Source organism: Lampris incognitus, chromosome 2 (genome assembly GCF_029633865.1).
Source record: "Lampris incognitus isolate fLamInc1 chromosome 2, fLamInc1.hap2, whole genome shotgun sequence".
Classification (NCBI taxonomy): Eukaryota; Metazoa; Chordata; class Actinopteri; order Lampriformes; family Lampridae; genus Lampris; species Lampris incognitus.
This window is the reverse complement of record NC_079212.1, coordinates 22,298,953-22,318,239: the sequence shown is the minus strand read 5'-3', so window position 1 is coordinate 22,318,239 and position 19,287 is coordinate 22,298,953. Positions and strand designations below refer to the sequence as shown.

At 42.2% G+C, this 19,287-nt stretch overlaps 1 protein-coding gene across 1 annotated transcript; it reads right to left on the bottom strand.

Moving 5' to 3' along the window:
• Positions 1–143: 143 nt before the first annotated feature.
• esyt1a (extended synaptotagmin-like protein 1a) lies at positions 144–18,902 on the bottom strand. Its single transcript, XM_056272817.1, has 32 exons — positions 18,780–18,902; positions 18,166–18,593; positions 16,071–16,112; positions 13,409–13,543; positions 12,954–13,027; positions 12,627–12,699; positions 12,449–12,538; positions 12,107–12,162; positions 11,534–11,654; positions 11,068–11,244; positions 10,422–10,504; positions 10,179–10,227; positions 9,753–9,842; positions 9,548–9,643; positions 9,388–9,459; positions 9,218–9,304; positions 8,743–8,892; positions 6,150–6,326; positions 5,828–6,004; positions 5,624–5,706; positions 5,460–5,508; positions 5,267–5,356; positions 5,082–5,177; positions 4,475–4,546; positions 4,284–4,370; positions 3,932–4,078; positions 3,529–3,653; positions 3,196–3,291; positions 2,936–3,067; positions 2,729–2,834; positions 2,540–2,589; positions 144–1,324 (listed from the first exon to the last, which is right to left on the bottom strand). Exons 2-32 carry the CDS (start codon positions 18,487–18,489, stop codon positions 1,297–1,299), a joined length of 3,234 nt encoding a protein of 1,077 aa, XP_056128792.1. The 5' UTR covers positions 18,490–18,593; positions 18,780–18,902; the 3' UTR covers positions 144–1,296.
• Between the last annotated feature and the right edge of the window lie 385 nt (positions 18,903–19,287).

The window sequence follows — 19,287 nt, the reverse complement described above, 5'->3', positions numbered from 1 at the left end:
CAACCTGGTGGCAAACCAATGACATTTCATCTATCAACATTTAGCGGATAATGAGTGATCGCAGTGTGTTAAACGACCGCCTGGGTGTTGGTGAGAGGGGGGGGGGGGGGAAATAGTCCACAAACTCCCGGAAGGGTGTGATTCTGAGTGTGCAAACTTTAATCGGCAACTTCAGAGCAGACACATAATGAGGCGTGCAAATGATGTCAAAAGCACAGCAGTTCCTTTAGTCCGAGCACTAACACTACATTTTAAACTTGCCACAAAATAGTTTTCAAAGCTTCAAGCAATGAGATGGCAGATAGTGATTAGACAGGGAGGTTTTCTTGCAATGTACATGCACGCTCCTCTTCAGGTCATGGCTAAGGTCACCGGTTTTCTTGGAAATACCGTATGAGCATGACTACCTGGCGTACAGGATTCCCCAAACGGATTTGGCACATGTTTACAAACACAAGAGAATCTGAGAATAATAATGCTATATACTTACATTCTATACTGCATATTCTATTGTGATATGTTTTTTCTTTTTATATATGCATTGAAGTTCACTTTTTATCAAATAAAAACACAGTGATTCAGACTTTCAGTAACTTATCAGTTGTTTTCAGCTGCATTATGAGGGTCTAGTTCTGTAATACTTATCCTGAATTATAAAAGCAACTTCCGGATATTGAGTTAAAACATATAAAAAGTTCTTCATTTGAAACATAATGCATAACATCTTGAAAAATTGTGCAGTTTTGTAATACATCAGGCAATGATATAAACACATATAAACAAAGTCATCTTCAGGATTGTTTAAGGTGTATAGAAAATGAAAATTCAAAGGAATAACTCTCAGTTGTGTTGAATGCTGTAAGTACATTAAAATACATTTTTAAAACCTCGAGATATCCAGGAAAACATCAACATAATCACAGCACCAGCCCTTTTGTGAATTAACTATAAAGAGGACATTACAATGCCCTCTACTGGTTCAACCTTTGTGGGTTTTGCAACACAGCTGCATCATTATCAAATGCATATCACTCCAATGTTTTGGGTTTTTTTTACTGAAGAACTGGTCCTTGATTGCATTAATTCTGCATGGTAAGCACTTTATGAATGAAAAGCTACATGCTACACTTATAATTAAGTAGCACTGATGAGTTGTGTTATGTGGAGATTTCAGCATGTTTTTCTTCAGGAATGATTCAATTGCACATAAGCCAAATAAACAATTAAACACACAAAATCAGTACACAGAAGCAACAATCAAAGTGACAGTTTACTGAAGATCAAGCATCAGTTCCTCTAGTTGGCCTCTGCCGCCAGATCATACCTGAAAAACACATGAGATATCATTTAAAGTCTCCATTATCCTGTGTGCAAGAATATTTTCATATCTAATTGGTAAAAAGAGGATAACGTAACAACGCCTAAAAAGGTTAAGTTAACTATGTCCACCAGCTGGTGATCATTACAAGGTAAAATCACCACTGATGAGGAAAAAAATTATTATTCTATCAGAGAAGAAAAAAATGTAATGATTTCCTTTCCTTCAAATCCACTCTTCTTAGATAATGTCCTTATGCATACTCAATAATCCAAGTAAGGACATTACAGAAAGTTGAATCAGTTCATCTGGACACAACATCTATTGTGGGAGAAACATTTCATCACTCATCTAAGTGACCTCTTCAGTCTAAATTGACTGCAGGTATCCCCACCCTTATAAACAATACAGTTGCGCAAGATTTATTTATTTACAGCATTTATTTCCACTAAACATCACAATCACAATGTATGGTATCTTACCTTTTTTATCATTATTTCTTTCCTTTTCTTTCATTGTGAAGCACTTTGTGACTCTGTGAAAAGGCGCTATATAAATGAACTTTACTTACTTACTTACATAACGACCGAAACCAACGACCGGTATCATATGCAAATGTGGGCGTGACCATTAACTACAGTTTTAATGGCCATGTGTACTATTCAGAGAATTTGGGAATGTTTGGAATCACCGCATTGTAAGATGACAGTAGATGTACTCTTAGCCCTCCCCCTTGGTTCAGGGATGGTCGTTCCCTCTTAACGTAGATGGCCTCTTTGACTCCCCGTTCAAACAAGCGTTCCTCTCTATCAAGGATGTGCACATCCTCATCCTTGAAAGAGTGGCCACTGGCCTGTAGAAACTGGTTGTTGGTTTCGGTCGTTATGCAACTGTATTGTTTATAAGGGTGGGGATACCTGCAGTCAGTTTAGACTGAAAAGGTCACTTAGATGAGTGATGAAACGTTTCTCTCAATAAACATGTCCAGATGAATTGATTCAACTTTCTGTGACTTCTTAGATAACTTGGTTTGACACCATGACCACTTTGATATGACTTTATGATGATATATTACATCAAGTTTTCATCAGAAAGATTGAAAAATATGTGGTGGGCTAACCCACCACCGCAAATCAAGGGGTGGGTTAGCCCTCCATCATGTCCATGGTTACAACATTGAGATGTTACACAGCATTGGTCAGGAGTGGTTTGAGTGAATACCATTGTGTGACACCAGTTTTGAGGTCGATTTGGTCCAGGTCGAGCTGCAACTGAGGACAAGAAAAAAACAGACAGCAACTTCATACCGTCTTACATTTCAACACCAATAAGGCTTTTTGACAGAGTCTAAGGAATATCACTCATACATCATTGAGGACAGTGTACAGAAGACTACAATGATGGGTTTACCTTGCCAATAAGCTCCCTCTCTCTGCTCATGAAGGAGACACTGTTTTTTACTGACAGGTCCAGTCTTCTCTGTGCAGACTCCTCTAGAGATAAATCAAAGTCAAACCTGAGGAAAGAGAGAGCCAAGGATGAAAACATATACTCTTACAGTTAGGAAAATCCACATACTTCCCGAGGTTACAGTGGGAGTCTCACTTCTCGTCTCACCTCTCATTGAATTCTGGATTGAGGTCTCTCTTTTTGGTTGCGGTCTTCCTCTTTGTTGCTCCCTTCTTGTCGGGCAGCAGGATTAATGAAACGTAAGGGTCCGCACCATCCTTGGAACAAGATGCCAGGGCCCTTTTGGTACATAGGGTTTACATATGGACAAAAATCAGATGGCACCAACAAACAGGGTGATGAATGGGTAAGAATCTACGCAACAATCCAGCCATCTAATCAAGATAAAGACTTTATTGGGAAAAGACCTGCAGGAGAGGACAATGATGAAAAGCCTGCTCTCATCTAGTGAATAGCCAATGGAAAGCTTCACCTGGCCAGCTACACTTCCATGTTCACCAATTCTAAGGACAGAAAAAGTGAAAAATGTGTTTAGTCAAAATATATCATGACATTATGCTTTATTCAGTCAGAATAAACCTGTTCAGAGAATATTCAGATCATATTCAGAAATAGCCTGTATTTCTAGGTAGATATTTTTAAGCATGCTATAAAACAAAAGCTTGCCAACTACTCTCCACTCAGTAGAGACAAACAGGTAGTAGACAATGGGGCACTAGCTGTCAGCGTGATTGACTCACACTGCAAAGCCACTCCTGTGTCGGAGATCTAGATGGGACGGGTCCCATTTGGGGAAGATATGCTCTCCTTCCTCTCCACTGACATCATCAGACATATGGCCCATTGCTAGCTGAGTGTCCAAGATCTGTAAGACACATGTCGTTTGATGCTTACCATGCCATGGCATCTATCAAGCTGCTGGGTTGCATGGTCATCAGAATGTGTTTCAGTCAGCATAGTGGTATTGTTGTTCTTTTTTTGCAGTAATATTCAAAGTCAGTTATTATTTAAATGCTGAAATAAAACAGTTGCCATAATGCAAAACAAATCAAAATCACAGCATTGCCTTTGGTACATATTGTAATATATACATGTACAGGAAAATGGGCAGTAGTAGTATAGTATGTAGTATGTTACTGGTACCTTGAGTGTGGCCCTAAGCAGTATTTGGCTCTCAGGCAGGGCTCCGTCCAGATTGAACCAGCGATCAAGAACCAATCCCTGCTGTCCCAGCACCTCTCTGAGAGGAAGCACCATGAAGCCAAGGGACTGGCCCCAGCTGTGGGAGAGCTACACACACACACACACACATAAATGACTGTGACAAAGACTGCTTATTCCTATTCCTAACTTCACCCACCAACCAGCACCCAGGCTGTAATACAGAACAACAAAGATTCGTTAACACGTTTATAAACAACATTAATGTAAGTTTTCTAGTTTTAACACACTGAACTTCCACACCACAGACTAAACTACTGACATCTCCACTCACCTTGACTGTAAGGTTTTCATCTCTGGGGTCACGAACCAAAAAATGAAAGGCTTCGTCCCACCTTGGCGATATGGACCGCTCACTAATCTTGAGAGGAAACCAAGAAGTTAAATCTGATCCCTCAAACAAGAGAGCTGCCCTTTTTTAAATCAATAAAAAGAAAACACACCCAAAGAATTATGCTGCACTACCTTGGTTCGGTGTATTGTGCTTTTGAGGATGATTTCAGCCCCAACTTTTGGCTCCTTTCCACTCTTCTTCAGCTGAACACATGCAAAAAAAGATGATATAAATCAAAAAACTTCCATTACAACCTAATAAACATTACAACTCCAATGATCTATCCAAGTAACACAGAGTCACTTAAATCCAAGTGCTACCTTCCTCAACTTAAGAAAAAAGAAAAGAAGAAAGCCACTTTATCTTGTTATTGTAGGTTACATTGAAATCTGTCTTCGGCATTTAACCCATCCTATTGTATAGGAGCAGTGGGCAGCTGCAGCGCCCGGGGACCAACTCCAGTTCTTCTTTCCATTGCCTTGCTTAGGGGCACAGACAGGAGTACTAACCCTAACATGCATGTCTTTTTGATGGTAGGAGGAAACCGGAGCACCCGGGGAAAACTCACGCAGACACAGGGAGGACATGCAAACTCCACACAGAAAGGGGCCTGGGGTTTGAACCTAGGACCTTCTTGCTGTGAGGAAACAGTGCTAACCATTGGGCCACCGTGCCGCCCAGGGAGGAATTGCCATAAAGAACTAATTGAATCCCAAGCAATTATGAATGTGATCTCACCGGCAGGCCATGGGCACGCTCAACATACACAAACAGCACAGCTGCAGATGGCACGACCTTGTTCTGATAGGACTGTTGGGACTGGTACAGCAGAATCTGAAGAAACCAGGAGACAATATCAGAGAGAGAGACAGAGACAGAAACAAACAAAGAGAAGAGATTGAGAGCAGTATATACCCACTTACCTGCTCCAGTCTGGGCAAGTCAGTGACTCTGGGCAGCCACTCCAGTAGCAGATGCACTCTACCTGACTTCACATCATTCAGTGTGTACCACTATAAAAAAAAAGCCACACAGAGATATACGCATTAGGATGTAAGAAAAATACATGTGGCTTGTATCAGTAATCAAACAGTTTATCAAGTATCTGCCACAAACCGTATCTATGAACTGAGTGCTGATAATGTCTCGTAGGTTTAGCTTGAACCTGCAAAGACAGGACTTGGTCAATCATTAATGCTCCATTCCCATATTTTTGTGACCAGTAGTGTTGTGTTGTAACTGTGTTGTCTGTAGTGCTTATTGATAATGTAATGACCCACCTCCCCAAGAAGTCATCCTGATCGATGTCCTTGTCAAACAGCTCAAATTGGATCTCCTGACCAGGCAGCTGAGTCAATATGATCTGGGTATCACAGGGAAAAAAACACTCATAAAATTTAACTTAAAGATCAATAATTTCATTGGATATGAGGAAATGGTATACAGTAACTCCCTGGTAATGTGTCTAGTAATACAATTATAACCTCATAGAGTTCATTCCAGATAGGGTTAAGGTTTTCTTTGATGGTGTGGCTGCGGAAGGTGATACCAGCCACACGGATCTTGACATATGGGTCACTCTTTCCTTTCACCATCCCCCCCATGAAGTTGTCCTTGGCTATCAGGTTGTGGGCCTCCAGCAGGTGGATACGAAGTACCCCCTGCAGGGCACAGCAAGGACAGCGGGTGATTTTACAACGCGTGTGTGTGTGTGTGTGTGTGTGTGTGTGTGTGCGTGCGTGCGTGCGTGTGTGTGTGTGTGTGTGTGAAATTTGTAGCAGCCAGCTGCCTGTAACTGTTTCACACCTCGGTCGCAAATTCTGGATCAGGGGTAGTATACTGTGGTCGAGTGGGTTTCGCGACCCCGCTATTCCCGGCAAAGGTCACCTCTGATATGTTCCCCCCTTGATTCAGCCCTGACCCAGGGCCTGAGGGGCGTGGAGAGGGGGTGGTAGGAGTGGCATCCTCATTTAACCATAAAACCTAGAACATAGAAAAGGAATAGAAAATGGTGAGAAAATGTCTTTAAGAAATCTAATCGCTTAACGAGTTTTTTTCTTTTTTTAAGTGATGTACAAAGAATAGGTTCCCTGGTTAAGCAGCTACATGAAGGATTGCATATTCTGCATAGGCTATTAATTCATGGTTACACGATCTTGTATGACTTCTGTTGCATATTTCTAATACTGGCAAGTAGGATGCAATGTGTTTTATGTTTCTATTTCTCTATTTGGACAAATTATCTTCTATCATCTATTACAATCTTCTTTGAGATCTTGCTTGAAGCTTCCTTGTTATGGTGCCTTAAAGGAAGAGATGAACACCCCAGCTTCAGAAAGTAAACGTTTGACCATGTATTTGTTCTAGCCATTCACTAAACGACGTTATTTCACTCTACCTGGCTGAAGAGTTGTGCTAATTAAATTCAGCTGGTGTAGTGTATGGGTGGAACAAATACGTGGCATATATATGCAGAAGTGAACACCCCAGCTTCAAAAAGTAAAAGCCCGACAATGTATTTGTTCTAGCCATTCACTAAACTAGGTGATTTTACTCTATGTGGCTGAAGAGCTGCGCTAATTAAATTCAGCTGGTGTATGGGTGAAACGCGTATTTGTGTATTAAATTTATTAAATTCAGCTGGTGTAGTGTATGGTGAAACACATATTTGTTTCACCCATACTAGTGTATGGGTGAAACAAATATGTGGCAGGACTTTTACTTTCTGAAGCCAGGTTGTCCACCTCTGCTTAAAGGGAAATTTCACCGATGGTTTTGCATATGTGCAATTGGTACTGATGAGTGATGTAATTAATAGAAGCTATAGTCCTCACCATGTACTATATTGACAGAGAAATTGGTGTTGCCCTGCTCAGATTTTTTTTTAGATTTTTTTCCCCCTCTTTTTCTCCCCAATTGTTCCCAGCCAACGGGGCAGCGTCCATGAGCTATTTTTAGCCCTTCCCGAGCGGAAGCGGAAGCTTGGCAGCAAACGGAAGTCAGACATCGGATGCACTAGACTACATTAGAAGTAAGCAGTTTGTTGTAATTTTCTTCGTTTTTTTGCGTAATTTCATATTATCGGCTATATGGCAGCATATACATGAGTTGGTGTTGTAAACACAGCCATGCTGTACTGTCTAACATGCTCCACATTTCTGACTTCCTGTGACACGTCCATAGTGACAGCGATGCTGTGACATCACTCGCTGCCCCATTACCCCACTCTTCCGAGCCATCCCGGTCGCTACTCCACCCCCTCTGCCGATCCGGGGCGGGCTGCAGACTGTGGCTATTTTTAGGGCACCTTTTCTAGCCCCTCCCCCAGATTGGGTGAGCAGAGTGGATCCTGAAGAGCGCTGCTCAGTCATGGGTGCAGCTACCAAAGGGCTCTTTCTACCTCGTTCCAAGAGCCAAGTGACTCAATCTAGCACCCACTGCCTGATGTGCTGTCTCATGACTAGGGGTTTCCAGCTCTCCCAATCCGGCCCCGGGCAACACTTGCTGGTTACCATAGGACTTAATTCAGGATGATAGGGCGGATTCCCTTTATGGAGGATGCCTGTGCGTGACATTGTTTAACGTGGGGAGACTGGTGCACAGACATCCACCACACAGTCCTTGACAGATCTGGGTCAGGTTCCAGTGGCATGGAGTCCAAGATGACTGGGGGTCCAATTCTGCTGCAGCCTTTATCTGCATTCCCAGCCATTGTGATGCTTCCCTAAAAAGTCAGCCATCATCCTCCCCGTGTTACCTCCAGCCATCATCTCTACAGACACATCAATTGTGTCTGTAGAGATGTGCGACCAAGCCGGAGGTAACACGGGGATTCAAATCGGAGATCCCTGTGTTGGTAGGCAACGGAATAGACTGCTATGCTACCCAGACACCCCTTGCTCAAAATTTTTCCCACAGTGCCTCTGTACGTACCAGAATGCATTGCACTTAAACCTCTGTATCATTATCCATAAAATCCTCTCCACTGAGGTTGTGAGACATCATTTCCAACCACTGGAAATGTAATTTAGCCAAGAAAACCAGGATGTGTTTCCTGAACAGCATGTTTAGAGTAGATTAGAGTGTGAGAAATCCTGTTGCGCTGTAGTTTTTCCAACCACCAACTCATGTCACGATACGTCACTTCACTTGGCGGCCGGAAAAAAATTTGGTTTCACCGCTGCCCCGGAGATGCAGAAACAATCATGAACAACTAACTGCAGGTGCTTTTTGTGTGCTATCCCTGTCACAGACAGACAGAGATAAGGATGAAAATCTGTGAATTTTCCCTTTAAATCCAGCTCCTTCGGTTGCAGGTCGACCTCTATATTTGATGTTCCACCTTGCATTGCATGTGGTTGACCAAACATGAGTGTGAGCAGGTTTATGTAAAACCCACCCTGAGAACAGCTTTGACGTAGATACGGCTGGCGGACCCAGAGTTTTCCAACTGGAACCACTGGTCCATGGTGAGTTCAGAGCTGTCCAGAAGATGTGCCAGAGGAATGGTTAAACTGCCCAGGGACAGAGCACGGTCATCATCCTTTACCTAAAGAAACACAAAAGCAAACAACATAGTCTTAGGGCTAGAACCACATTAGGAAAGGTGAACACTCATATGATTTTGAACTATGGGCTTTTAACAGGGTAGAAAAGATGCAAATACACAGATGTGGTAGTGGTGATGTTCAGGGATTCACATGGTGATTTATACAGAATCAATAACTGGTGAGGTAAATCAGCTGAAACCAGATGCAAAATCAATGAACTATTTATTGTAGTAATCGACCTTGACATCTGGAGAGCAGCTGTATGGGGAAGTTCTACTGGTAGATAAATCGTTCCATAGAGTTCTTCCAGGGCCAATGACTTACCTGAAGGTCAATATCCTGTTTGCGAGGATCCTGAATGAAGAATGTAAAGGCATCCTCCCACATAGGGTTGTTGGTCCCATAGCAAGTCTGGAGAAGTCAGAAAATAACATGATTTCAGTCGGGACATTGATAGATTGGCCATAGAACTTGGATACAATTTGGATTGTTACCCTGCTCTCTCGAGTTGTATCCTGTATGGAAAGCTGGACCATAGGGCTGGGTTCCTTATTGCCTTTCTTCAACTGAAAATCAGCAAACAAATCATTGTGGATAAGAGATGGAGAGTCAATATGAACTGCATGCAAAAACCTTTTACAATGCTGCTCCTACAGGCAGGTCTTGAGCTTGGTCCAAATAGACAGCTAGGATGGCAGCTGAGGGAGGTTCAGCCGTCTTACTGGTGAGGTTCTTATTCCTCTGGATCACCTGGTAGGAAAAAGGAACAGTAGGAGGGAAGTGTATCTGAGCAAAATCACCTATGAGCTATAATGGAGGAAAAAAAATACACAAAACTGTTTTGTGCCGTTAGACCAACCTCGCTTAGTCTAGCAGCAGAGGGCAGCAGAGAGAGCCACTCCAGCCTGAGGTGAACACTACCCGATGGGACGTCCTTCAGATTGAACCACTGTTGGCAGACACAGAGGGACCATTAAATACATACTGTTCTCATCTGGATGATTTCAATGGGTCTGGATGAGAGAGCAGGCCCGAAGAGGGTGAGATCAGAGCCAGTCACAAGGAGGCACACAAGGTTTTGCATGTCACATAGTAACAGAACTACTGCAGTCTTAAAAGCTGTGCTGCTAAGATACTTTCCACAGCAGAAGAGAGGATAAAGGAGTGCTATTGTTGTTTTTTTACTGTTAAAACACTTGGAATATGTCATCAACTCACTGACAAGGATATGTTAATATGTAGTTAATGAAAATTTCCAAAATCCAACATGGGCATTTCCACTCACGTCATCCACAACTCTGGCCTTCTTTACGATGTCAAGATCCACCTTGACCCTGAGAGAGGAAGAGAGACAGGAAGAGCAAGAGGGAGGAAAGGGGAGTGATAGAATGAACAGTGACCATGAGACAGAGGAAAGATGACATTCAAGGTTCTTCATCATCATAGCCTATCATGGCAATAGCAGAGATGAGGATGACATGAGAAGCACATGGAAGACAGAGTAAATGAGCGAGAATGAATGTGCTACCTCCCCAGGAAGTCATCCTGGTCTGGGTCTTTGTCAAATACTTCCACCTCCAACTCCTGACCAGGTACTTCATGGACAATAACCTGACATACAACACACACATACAACACAAACACACACACAGAGAAGAACAAATACACAATACACACAACAAAAATACAAATATAGATACAACCACAAATGACACAATAACACAAAGACATGCAAACAGTGTCACAATGGCAGAAAGATCTGACTTTTATGCTAGGCATACATGAATAAGTCAATATCTATTTTTGCAACAACAAAAAAAAATTCTAATATGACAGATTTTGTGCTTTAACCATGGAAACAACTGGTAAAAATCCAGTGCTGTGCATTTCTTAGACCACAGCATCCTATTACTGTGACTGTAAACAAAATCAGCCCAAAAAAAAACCAAAAAAAAAAAAAACAGGCAGTGGCAAGCGGGCCAGTATTACATTTATGATGCAACACACAGCACAAACCCTATGAAGCAAGGACACGAATAAATCAACACTAGTCTGTAACTATCAGCACACAGCTTGGTGGGAAGTGCAGCGCTTTCACCTCAAGTCAAAGTTGTGAATCCAGTAACAAAACTTCACCTCAGCCAAATGTTTTTTTTGTGTCCACCCTGCCTTACCTCGTACATCTCCCTCCACTGTGGGTTCAGGTTGCTGTCCACGTGGTGAGATGTGAAGGTCTGTGTTCCCACGCGCAGCAAGGCATATGGGTCCGACTTCCCATCAATTAATCCCTTGATAACAGTATCCTTGGCAGTCAGATTCTCAGCCTCCAGAAGGTGAATACGCACAACTCCCTATTGTGCAAAATGTGGACACACACACACACACGCACGCACGCACACGCACGCACGCACGCACACACACACACACACACGCATGCACACACACACACACAAAGAGGTAAATTAGCAACTTAATCAACATGGTTTTACACAAAACATGGGATCACTGGATCCTGTTTTCACAGTGGATTTGATGTGTGGCTTTGTGGCTATGTGTTTTCTGGGCTTAACATATGTTTAGGTCTGCTGCAGTCTGTGTGGATCGGCGTCTCTCTGCACCATTCATTAGTGAGAGGGTTACCCTTGGGAGAGGGGAGCGGAGCTGTGCAACGTGCAGGTCGGCCACCAGAGGGACAGTGAGACGATTGGGGAGCACCAGGTGGGAGGCTATTGCATCCATTATCATAGTGTCCGACATGGCACTGAAAATGAATGCAAGGATGGCGTTGGGGACACACAGAGATGGGACAGACAGACAAACAGACAGAGGCCCTACTGCTGACTATATGAACATGCATTTAAAACATGATAACCAGGTCCTCATCAGCGTTGCCAAACGGTACCACCCATTGGCTAAAGATGGGGACAAATTTCTGTGAGATCATGTTGACTGATGCCATCTAAAACAGGAATACAATTAAAAAGGAATGACAAATTGCCATTGAAAGTATTGCCAGGAGTACTCAATATGCCAGCAACAAAAGACACATCTGACAATGCTTTAATTGTATTTTTAGAAAACTACCGGAATATAAATGTGTGGCGTCTTAATACTACATGCTCTGTAGTTATAAAAATAAAGAACACCAACAACGTATGGTTGTTGTTCTGCCTACTTGAGAGAGCTACTCGGAGCAAAACCTAATTGACTCACTTCAGCCCAGGGATATCCAGCAGGTTCGTCAGCCCAGTCCAGTTAATGTCCAGCTTCTGTGGTATTAGATGAAAGTAAAGACGATGAATCAGTGCAAGATAATAATAACAATGGTAATATCAATAAAATCAATAACATGAAGGAGAAGACAAAGAAGGAGATGATGATGAGGATAATAATAAATGTAACAAGTAGCTGGCCTAATGTCAAGTCAAGTCACGTTTACTTGTATAGTCCTAAGTTATTACAGTTTCAGAGGAATTTAAATTCACACTGTGAGGAACAAGTAGACAAAATAGACAACAACGGAGGCCACCCTCTATTCTGGGTCATCACACTCACAGGCCTGCGGATGAAGAACATTGTGATGGCTCCAACCAGAGGCACATCTCCAATAAGAGGCTCCAGGATCACACGCAGCTTCCCATGTAGCTAGGGCAAACGACATTTTTAAGATATATCTACACTATACAAAAATATATCATTACATAACTCCTCTAATATTTGAATTTCTTTTTACCTGGATTCCCTTCACTCCAGCCTTGCAGAAGTACTTTTTGATTTCCACATTAATCTCAACATCACCGGCATAGCTGAAAAAGAAAGAAAGTGGACACGGTTTACAAACACTGAAGTGCAATATGGTTATTGAATATTAATGGCAGACCTCCTCATGCACCATTTTATTTTAGCAACGATGGCTTTGCTGATATGGAGCCAGATGTTGGACCTGCGATATTGCGCAGTAAATCTTTTTTTAGACTGTCTCGTCTGTCTGTATCTGTGAACGTGTCTGGTTTGCTTATACAACTTCCACAATATGAAATTAGTTATTATGATACAATACCTCACATACAAATCCAGCAGCACTTGTCTCTTATCGTGTTCTGTGTAAGCTTTTACCCCCACTACCTTCATTGCCTGTGAACACAACAGCTGCTATTAAAAAGGCAAATAATGCAGATAAAGATGTTTGAAAAGGTGTTTGCTCTGAATATTATGATATCATGTCACCAAAGACGCCAGTGGCATAATTATTTGCAAAGATGAAATCATGCGTGCAGCAAATAGGCTTGTGAGGCAAGTCTCGTATGACCAGACTTCTTGGCTTTCTTGCACACACACAACCACACACACAAATACACACATACACACAAACAGACTGAAGCAGGTTTGCAAGGTAACTCCAGGACTTTGTCCTAAAAATCTATGATAATTACTTTTGTGATAATTCTGTGCCCCAGCATGTTGCTTTATCAGGAAGTGGTTTCAGGGGAGTCTGGACAAGATGCCAGGCAATACCTTGTCTCCCAGGTTGACTTTGGTAAAGCTGAGAGTCTGAAGATGAATGTTGGAAGCACGGATGGCAGGAGCAATGGTTTCCACCAGTAATTTCTCCATATACTGGCCCACAAAGGGCCAAGCCTGCTGCAGGATCTACAGCACAGAAAAATCAGTCATTAAATTTTTTTCTATGGCTCTAAGTCTGTATTACATATCAGAGAGCGGAATCCATTAGTGGATAAATTTGATAATTTGACAAGAGGTGAATGCAATAAGGTTGTATTACCATTCAAATAAATGCAGTTCGGTACACAATGACATGTTCAAACTCACAAAAATGCTTAACCAATGAAAATTGATTTGTACAAAAACATCATAGGATGTGGTTAAATGAAGCTCTCAAAGCCACAACCACAGGCTATTTGCTTTGAGGTTGAGAAGGTACTCGTACCAGGATCAACAAAAGCTAGCTCAAAATTAAACTAAAAATTCAAAACCTAACAAAGAATGACTTATACTGTGCCATCAATAATTCAGTGCAGAGGGTTATCTGTTGTATTGGTTATATACAGTGCCATCCAGCATCAGTCATGCTATAGTGAATATAATAACAGAGAAAAAAACCATTAATAACAAACTCTAGGCAAGATCGACATCAAATGTGTATATTGCACATTTTTTAACCCCTTGTTATAAAATCATCATTTATAGTTTGCCTCGGTGTTATTTCTCATCACATCCGGTGGTGTTAGCCTTTAGCGTCTCGGTGTGAGGCCCGAGAGAGAGGTGTTAGGTCTTCTCAGCTGTATGTCATTCATCTGACCTCCACCTCACAGTGTTCATGTGACCAGCGATGCAAATCCTTTGAACTTACAAGCTCCAGCAGCATTAGTGTCCTATACATTATTCATAAGGCATTTACTGACCCGCAGTTAAATATGGATGCAGTCTATGAAACACTAATCCTCCGGAGCTTTCTAGTACACCTTTCTTCCAGAATAAATTATTAGTACTTTCTATCCCAAAGGACTATTATTTTAGACACTGTCAAATATACGAAGGATAATGCTGGAACCGAGTTATATTTGAGTGTTTGCAGTCTGATCACATGTCAGGGAGCCTGGAGGAGAGGGGTTATGAGAGATGAGTCCTGCAGATCACCCTCCTACAATCTGGGCTTTTGTCAGGGATTTCATTACCTTTTCCTTTCCAGAAGGGCATCTAGTATATTAGTATTCACAGACACGCTTGCACTGTGCTGATGCTGTGTTACTGTATAGACAGAGACAAAGTGCCGAGGATATTATCTGAATGGCTCTCCCTACCTCTTAATTACAAACAGTAGATAAACTGCTCTGATGGAGAGGCCACAAGGGAGCCAGGGCACACAGTCAGTGCAGAGACTTTTTTTTTCTCTCTTGATTGTGACTACCTCTACAACTATTGCTGTGACCAAAGTAAAGCCGCATTTGAAACACTTAATCTTGATATTGCAATCTCTGTATACTTCCTTCTCGGTCAAACTGATTGCTATCAATGCAATTTCATCATAAAGGGATGACACTTGAAAAACAACAAGGTCTTGACAACATGTCTTTATACATGCTCAATAAGCCAGGTAAGGAAATCACACAACGTTAAATCAGTTCATTTGGACACAACATTTATTGAGAGAAACATTTCATCACTCATCTAAATGACTTCTTCAGTCTAAACTGACTGCAGGTATCCTCACCCTTATAAACAATACAGTGGCATAATGACCAAAACCAACAATCGGTTTCTTTATGCATGCTCAATCGCAATTCAACAACCAGTTGGATGCAAGCAACTTGGTTAAGTGTGGTTATCCTAACTGGGCGTTTGTCAAAGCCAGGAAGACACCCAAACAGTGCACCAACCAACTGAAGGGAGGAGAAGGACAACAGCTGCCTAAGTGTAAATCAGTGGTGATTCCTTATGTGGCAGGAGTGTCGCAACAGTTGAAATGCGTATTTTCCAAACACCACGTCTCAGTTACTTTCAATCCCCAAAACACACTGAGCAAGAAATTGGTCCACCCCAAGGATCAGGTCGCCCAGCACAAACAGAGTAATATATTGCATGTTGTTAAGTGTCAGGAGGATTGCCATGACTTGTACATTTGGGAAACCAACAGGCACTGGCCAAGAGGATGGCACAACACAGAAAAGCTAACACGTCAGGCCAGGACTCTGCAGTCTACACCAATCTACAGGCCAGTGGCCACTCTTTCAAGGATGAGGATGTGCACATCTTTGATAGGGAGGAATGCTGGTTTGAATGGGGGAGTCAAAGAGGCATCTATGTGCAGAAGGAATAACCTTCCCTGAACTGAGGGGGGCCTAAGAGTACATCTGTCTCCATCTTACAATGCTGTGATTGCAACTATTCCCCAATCTTCTGTGAATAGTACACATGGCCATTGCAACTCTAGTTAATGCTCACCGCAATTTGCATATGAACCCGATCGTTGGTTTCGGTCGTTATGCCACGGTATTGTTTATGAGGGTGAGGATACCTGCAGTCAGTTTAGACCGCAGAGGTCACTTAGATGAGTGATGGAACATTTCTCTAAATAAACGTGTCCAGATGAACTGATTCAACTTTCTGTGGTCTTGACAACATGCACACACACAAATCGTATTACTAGAAAACATACCTTGTTCAGCCACTCGACTTTCTCCACATCTGGAAAGTTGACCTGCACACAAAAGAATAATGGCAAGACTTTAACTGTTATACTTGAAATATTAAAGGGGTGTGAAGTGGTGTGAAGGGACGTGGTGGTGAAAAGTTTCAAGTTAATATCATCCTACTGACTTTAGTCAAGTCAACTCAATTTTCTATAGCCCAATATCACAAACTACAAATTTGCCTCAAGGGGCTTTACAGCAACATAACATCCTGTCCTTAGACCCTTGCATCGAATAAGGAATAACTCCTTAAAAAAAAAAACTTTTAACAGAGAGAAAAAATAGGAAAAAAACCTCAGGGAGAGCAACAGACTTTACTTAAGTAGATTTCTAAAGTAAATCTTCATTTATAGCATTTATGAACCTCGGCACCTTTACTTGACCGATTTTTTTATACTCCCTTTCTTATCTGAGTTAAAGTTAACTCTAGACATTATAGTGAGTACACAGAATTTTTTAGATTTTCCTTTAAAAGTCATTATCACCCTAAACAGCCTGATTAGCTACTACAGCTTTGATACGAGCTACAATTTTCATCTAAACTATGGACTTCTAATGAACCTCATATTTTCAAGGAGCATGCCAAAACTGTGGAGCATGCACAAGATATTAATCTTTTTCACCTTAGAGAAAATAAATGTGTACCTCCACAGCTGCCCATGCATTGGCGTCAGATAGAAATTGGAAATTTCACCAGTTTGAAAAATAGATTCTTGCACATTGCTCTTTCAGAACATCAATTTTCATTCATCTTTCTAGACCTTCATCAGAGTTCATCACTCTTGATGAAGGTCTAACAAGATGGAAAAGTGATGCTCTGCAAAAGTACTGTGCGGGAATCTATTTGCCAAATTGTTTTCTCTTAAAATAAACCAAGATCTTAAGTCTAGTAAAATATTCTTTCAATCTAATTGAGCAATTTGCTGTGTGACAAATTAAAATGTCAAATGTCTTGGCACTACTACGTCTGCCAACTTTTATATATTGCATCCTTTGACATTGTTGCATTGGAATCTAGTCAGCACATAGACCTAACAACCGAAACAAACTTAACATTTGGACATTGCGCAAGTTTCAGGACATCTTTTTGCACATGCTACCGTATCACATCCCCAACCTTTCCGCTGAAACAGAGTCATGAGATCTCAAGATTAAAACAGTTATTCAAAACCTCTGACTCAAAATGTGGGTGACTTAGAGGCTGGTCTAAGTGTTGAAACCACACACACACACACACACACACACACACACACACACACACACACACACACACACACACACACACACACACACACACACATTTGATTTTCTATATCGTAACACGGTGCTGCTGATCTCTGCTTCGCAAAGATGTTTATGAGTCAGCTTTTGGTATTGGATAAAGTCAACAGCGGTTGTGGTCAAATGAAACAGGAAGTGAAAGTAAGCAGAGATATGCCCAGATGACACTTACAACATTCTCGTGTTTTCACTTAAAGAAAATCCACTCCCGTACAGCCGATAAAATCAGAAATATTTCCATTTTGCCTTAAAGTAAACTCTCTCAAACGTTAGTGTGTTTGCTCACATGGTATTGACTGCAGACCTCATCTGACATTGACATTCCTGAGTGTGGCAGTCGTTAGTTGGCTTATTCTCCATGGACTGCACTGTATAAATGTCCAAATATAGGCTTTCCCTAGGACAAATTAGACTGAAGAATGTGTGTAGTGGGCAGTGAGGGGAAAAAATACAGTGAACAAAAAGGACAGTCATGTAGATGTCCGTTTAGGTTACCATGAAAAAGGGGGGCTCTGTTACTCGAACGAGGAGATCGCTTTCGTAACATTAGAAAGAAGAAAAAAATATACCTGACGCCTATTGACAGATAGGCCTATAATATCATTATGCTACAAAGGAGTTGTCAAGTATGCGCCATAATGCATTAGTGGCATATTAACCGCAGCCACGGACCCATCCAGAGATCAAATTGTTGGGCGCAACCTGACATGTGACAGGTGCTAAACAGCAAACAAACATGATGGAGCCAAGAACAGGAGTGCAATTTCATGTACTGCTCACCCATGGAGGCAGATCACGTTTACTTCTGAAGACCTGTTCAGTCGTGAATTCCCTCTCGTTTTCCAGAAGGTACATGGCAGACTTGAGCCTCATCAGTTTTTCGAGACGGCCGTGTTTCCATCCCATGTAGATCATCAGACAGAGCAGGACCAGGCTGATGCTGAATCCGAAGTACCCGGCCAGGTACACTGGTAAAAGTGCGCCGAGGCATTTTCCAAAGGACCACAACACGCTCACCGCACGTTCACCTGGCGGATGAGAGGGAAGGGGGTCCGGAACCATCACGTCTTCACCCATAGTCGACGGTGCACTCGCAGACGGCATCGCAAAAAATATATATATATATTATATAGCCGATGTAATCCGGTGAATTTCAACGATGGTCCTTCGCGTCTTGCCTGCGGTGGGTGACGGGGTTTGAGACCGCGCTGCTTGGAGAGAGCGAGAGAAAAAAAAAACAACAACTCACAAGATGACAGTCACTGACATCGTTGAAAATCTGAAAACCGTTGAAAAATCCATCACGGCAACCTCCCGGAGACGAAACCGTAAATCGGCGCCTCAAAACGACAAACTACGTGTTTCTTACGGCGAGCCCAGGCAGACACACAAACCTGCGAGGGCGTGCTGAGCCTGAAGCCCTCCTTCGCATGAAATCCAGCAGAAGAACAAGAAGAAGAAGAAGAAAGAAAAAGAAAAAAAGAAAAAACTAAACCCTAGAATTAAGTAGTTCCGAGAATAGTTTTAGCGCCGGCGTCAGCGCCTTGGGCGGAGCGTATTACCTACGTACGTTTCCCGAGTCACATCTTTCGTTTTTCCACCGGAGCTTTTCCACCATCCGCGCACAGAACAGCGTTCACATAGGCGTTCACACAGGTCGTACGTACATACGTGATGGTGAACCGGACAGACTGGTTGTTGTTGTTGGTGGTGTAGTTATTATTGTTGTTGTTTGGTCCCGTTATCCGCTCACACACCCGGAATAAAAATCTGTCTCTCTCCGCCACGCGCAAGCGCCTCGCGCGCCTCCACTGCGGTACCTTTAACAACCGACACTGACAGCCTCGCTGTCATTGATAGAAATGTCTACCTAGAGTTCTGCACTCCAGCTCAGTCAAACAC

Coding starts and splice junctions, on each gene's coding strand:
- esyt1a (XM_056272817.1), bottom strand. CDS start 18,489: ATGCCGTCTGCGAGTGCACCGTCGACTATGGGTGAAGACGTGATGGTT. Junction 3,292..3,528: donor CACAGGAGTGGCTTTGCAGT/GTGAGTCAATCA, acceptor TTCTGTCCTTAG/AATTGGTGAACATGGAAGTG. Junction 2,835..2,935: donor AATCCAGAATTCAATGAGAG/GTGAGACGAGAA, acceptor CTCTTTCCTCAG/GTTTGACTTTGATTTATCTC.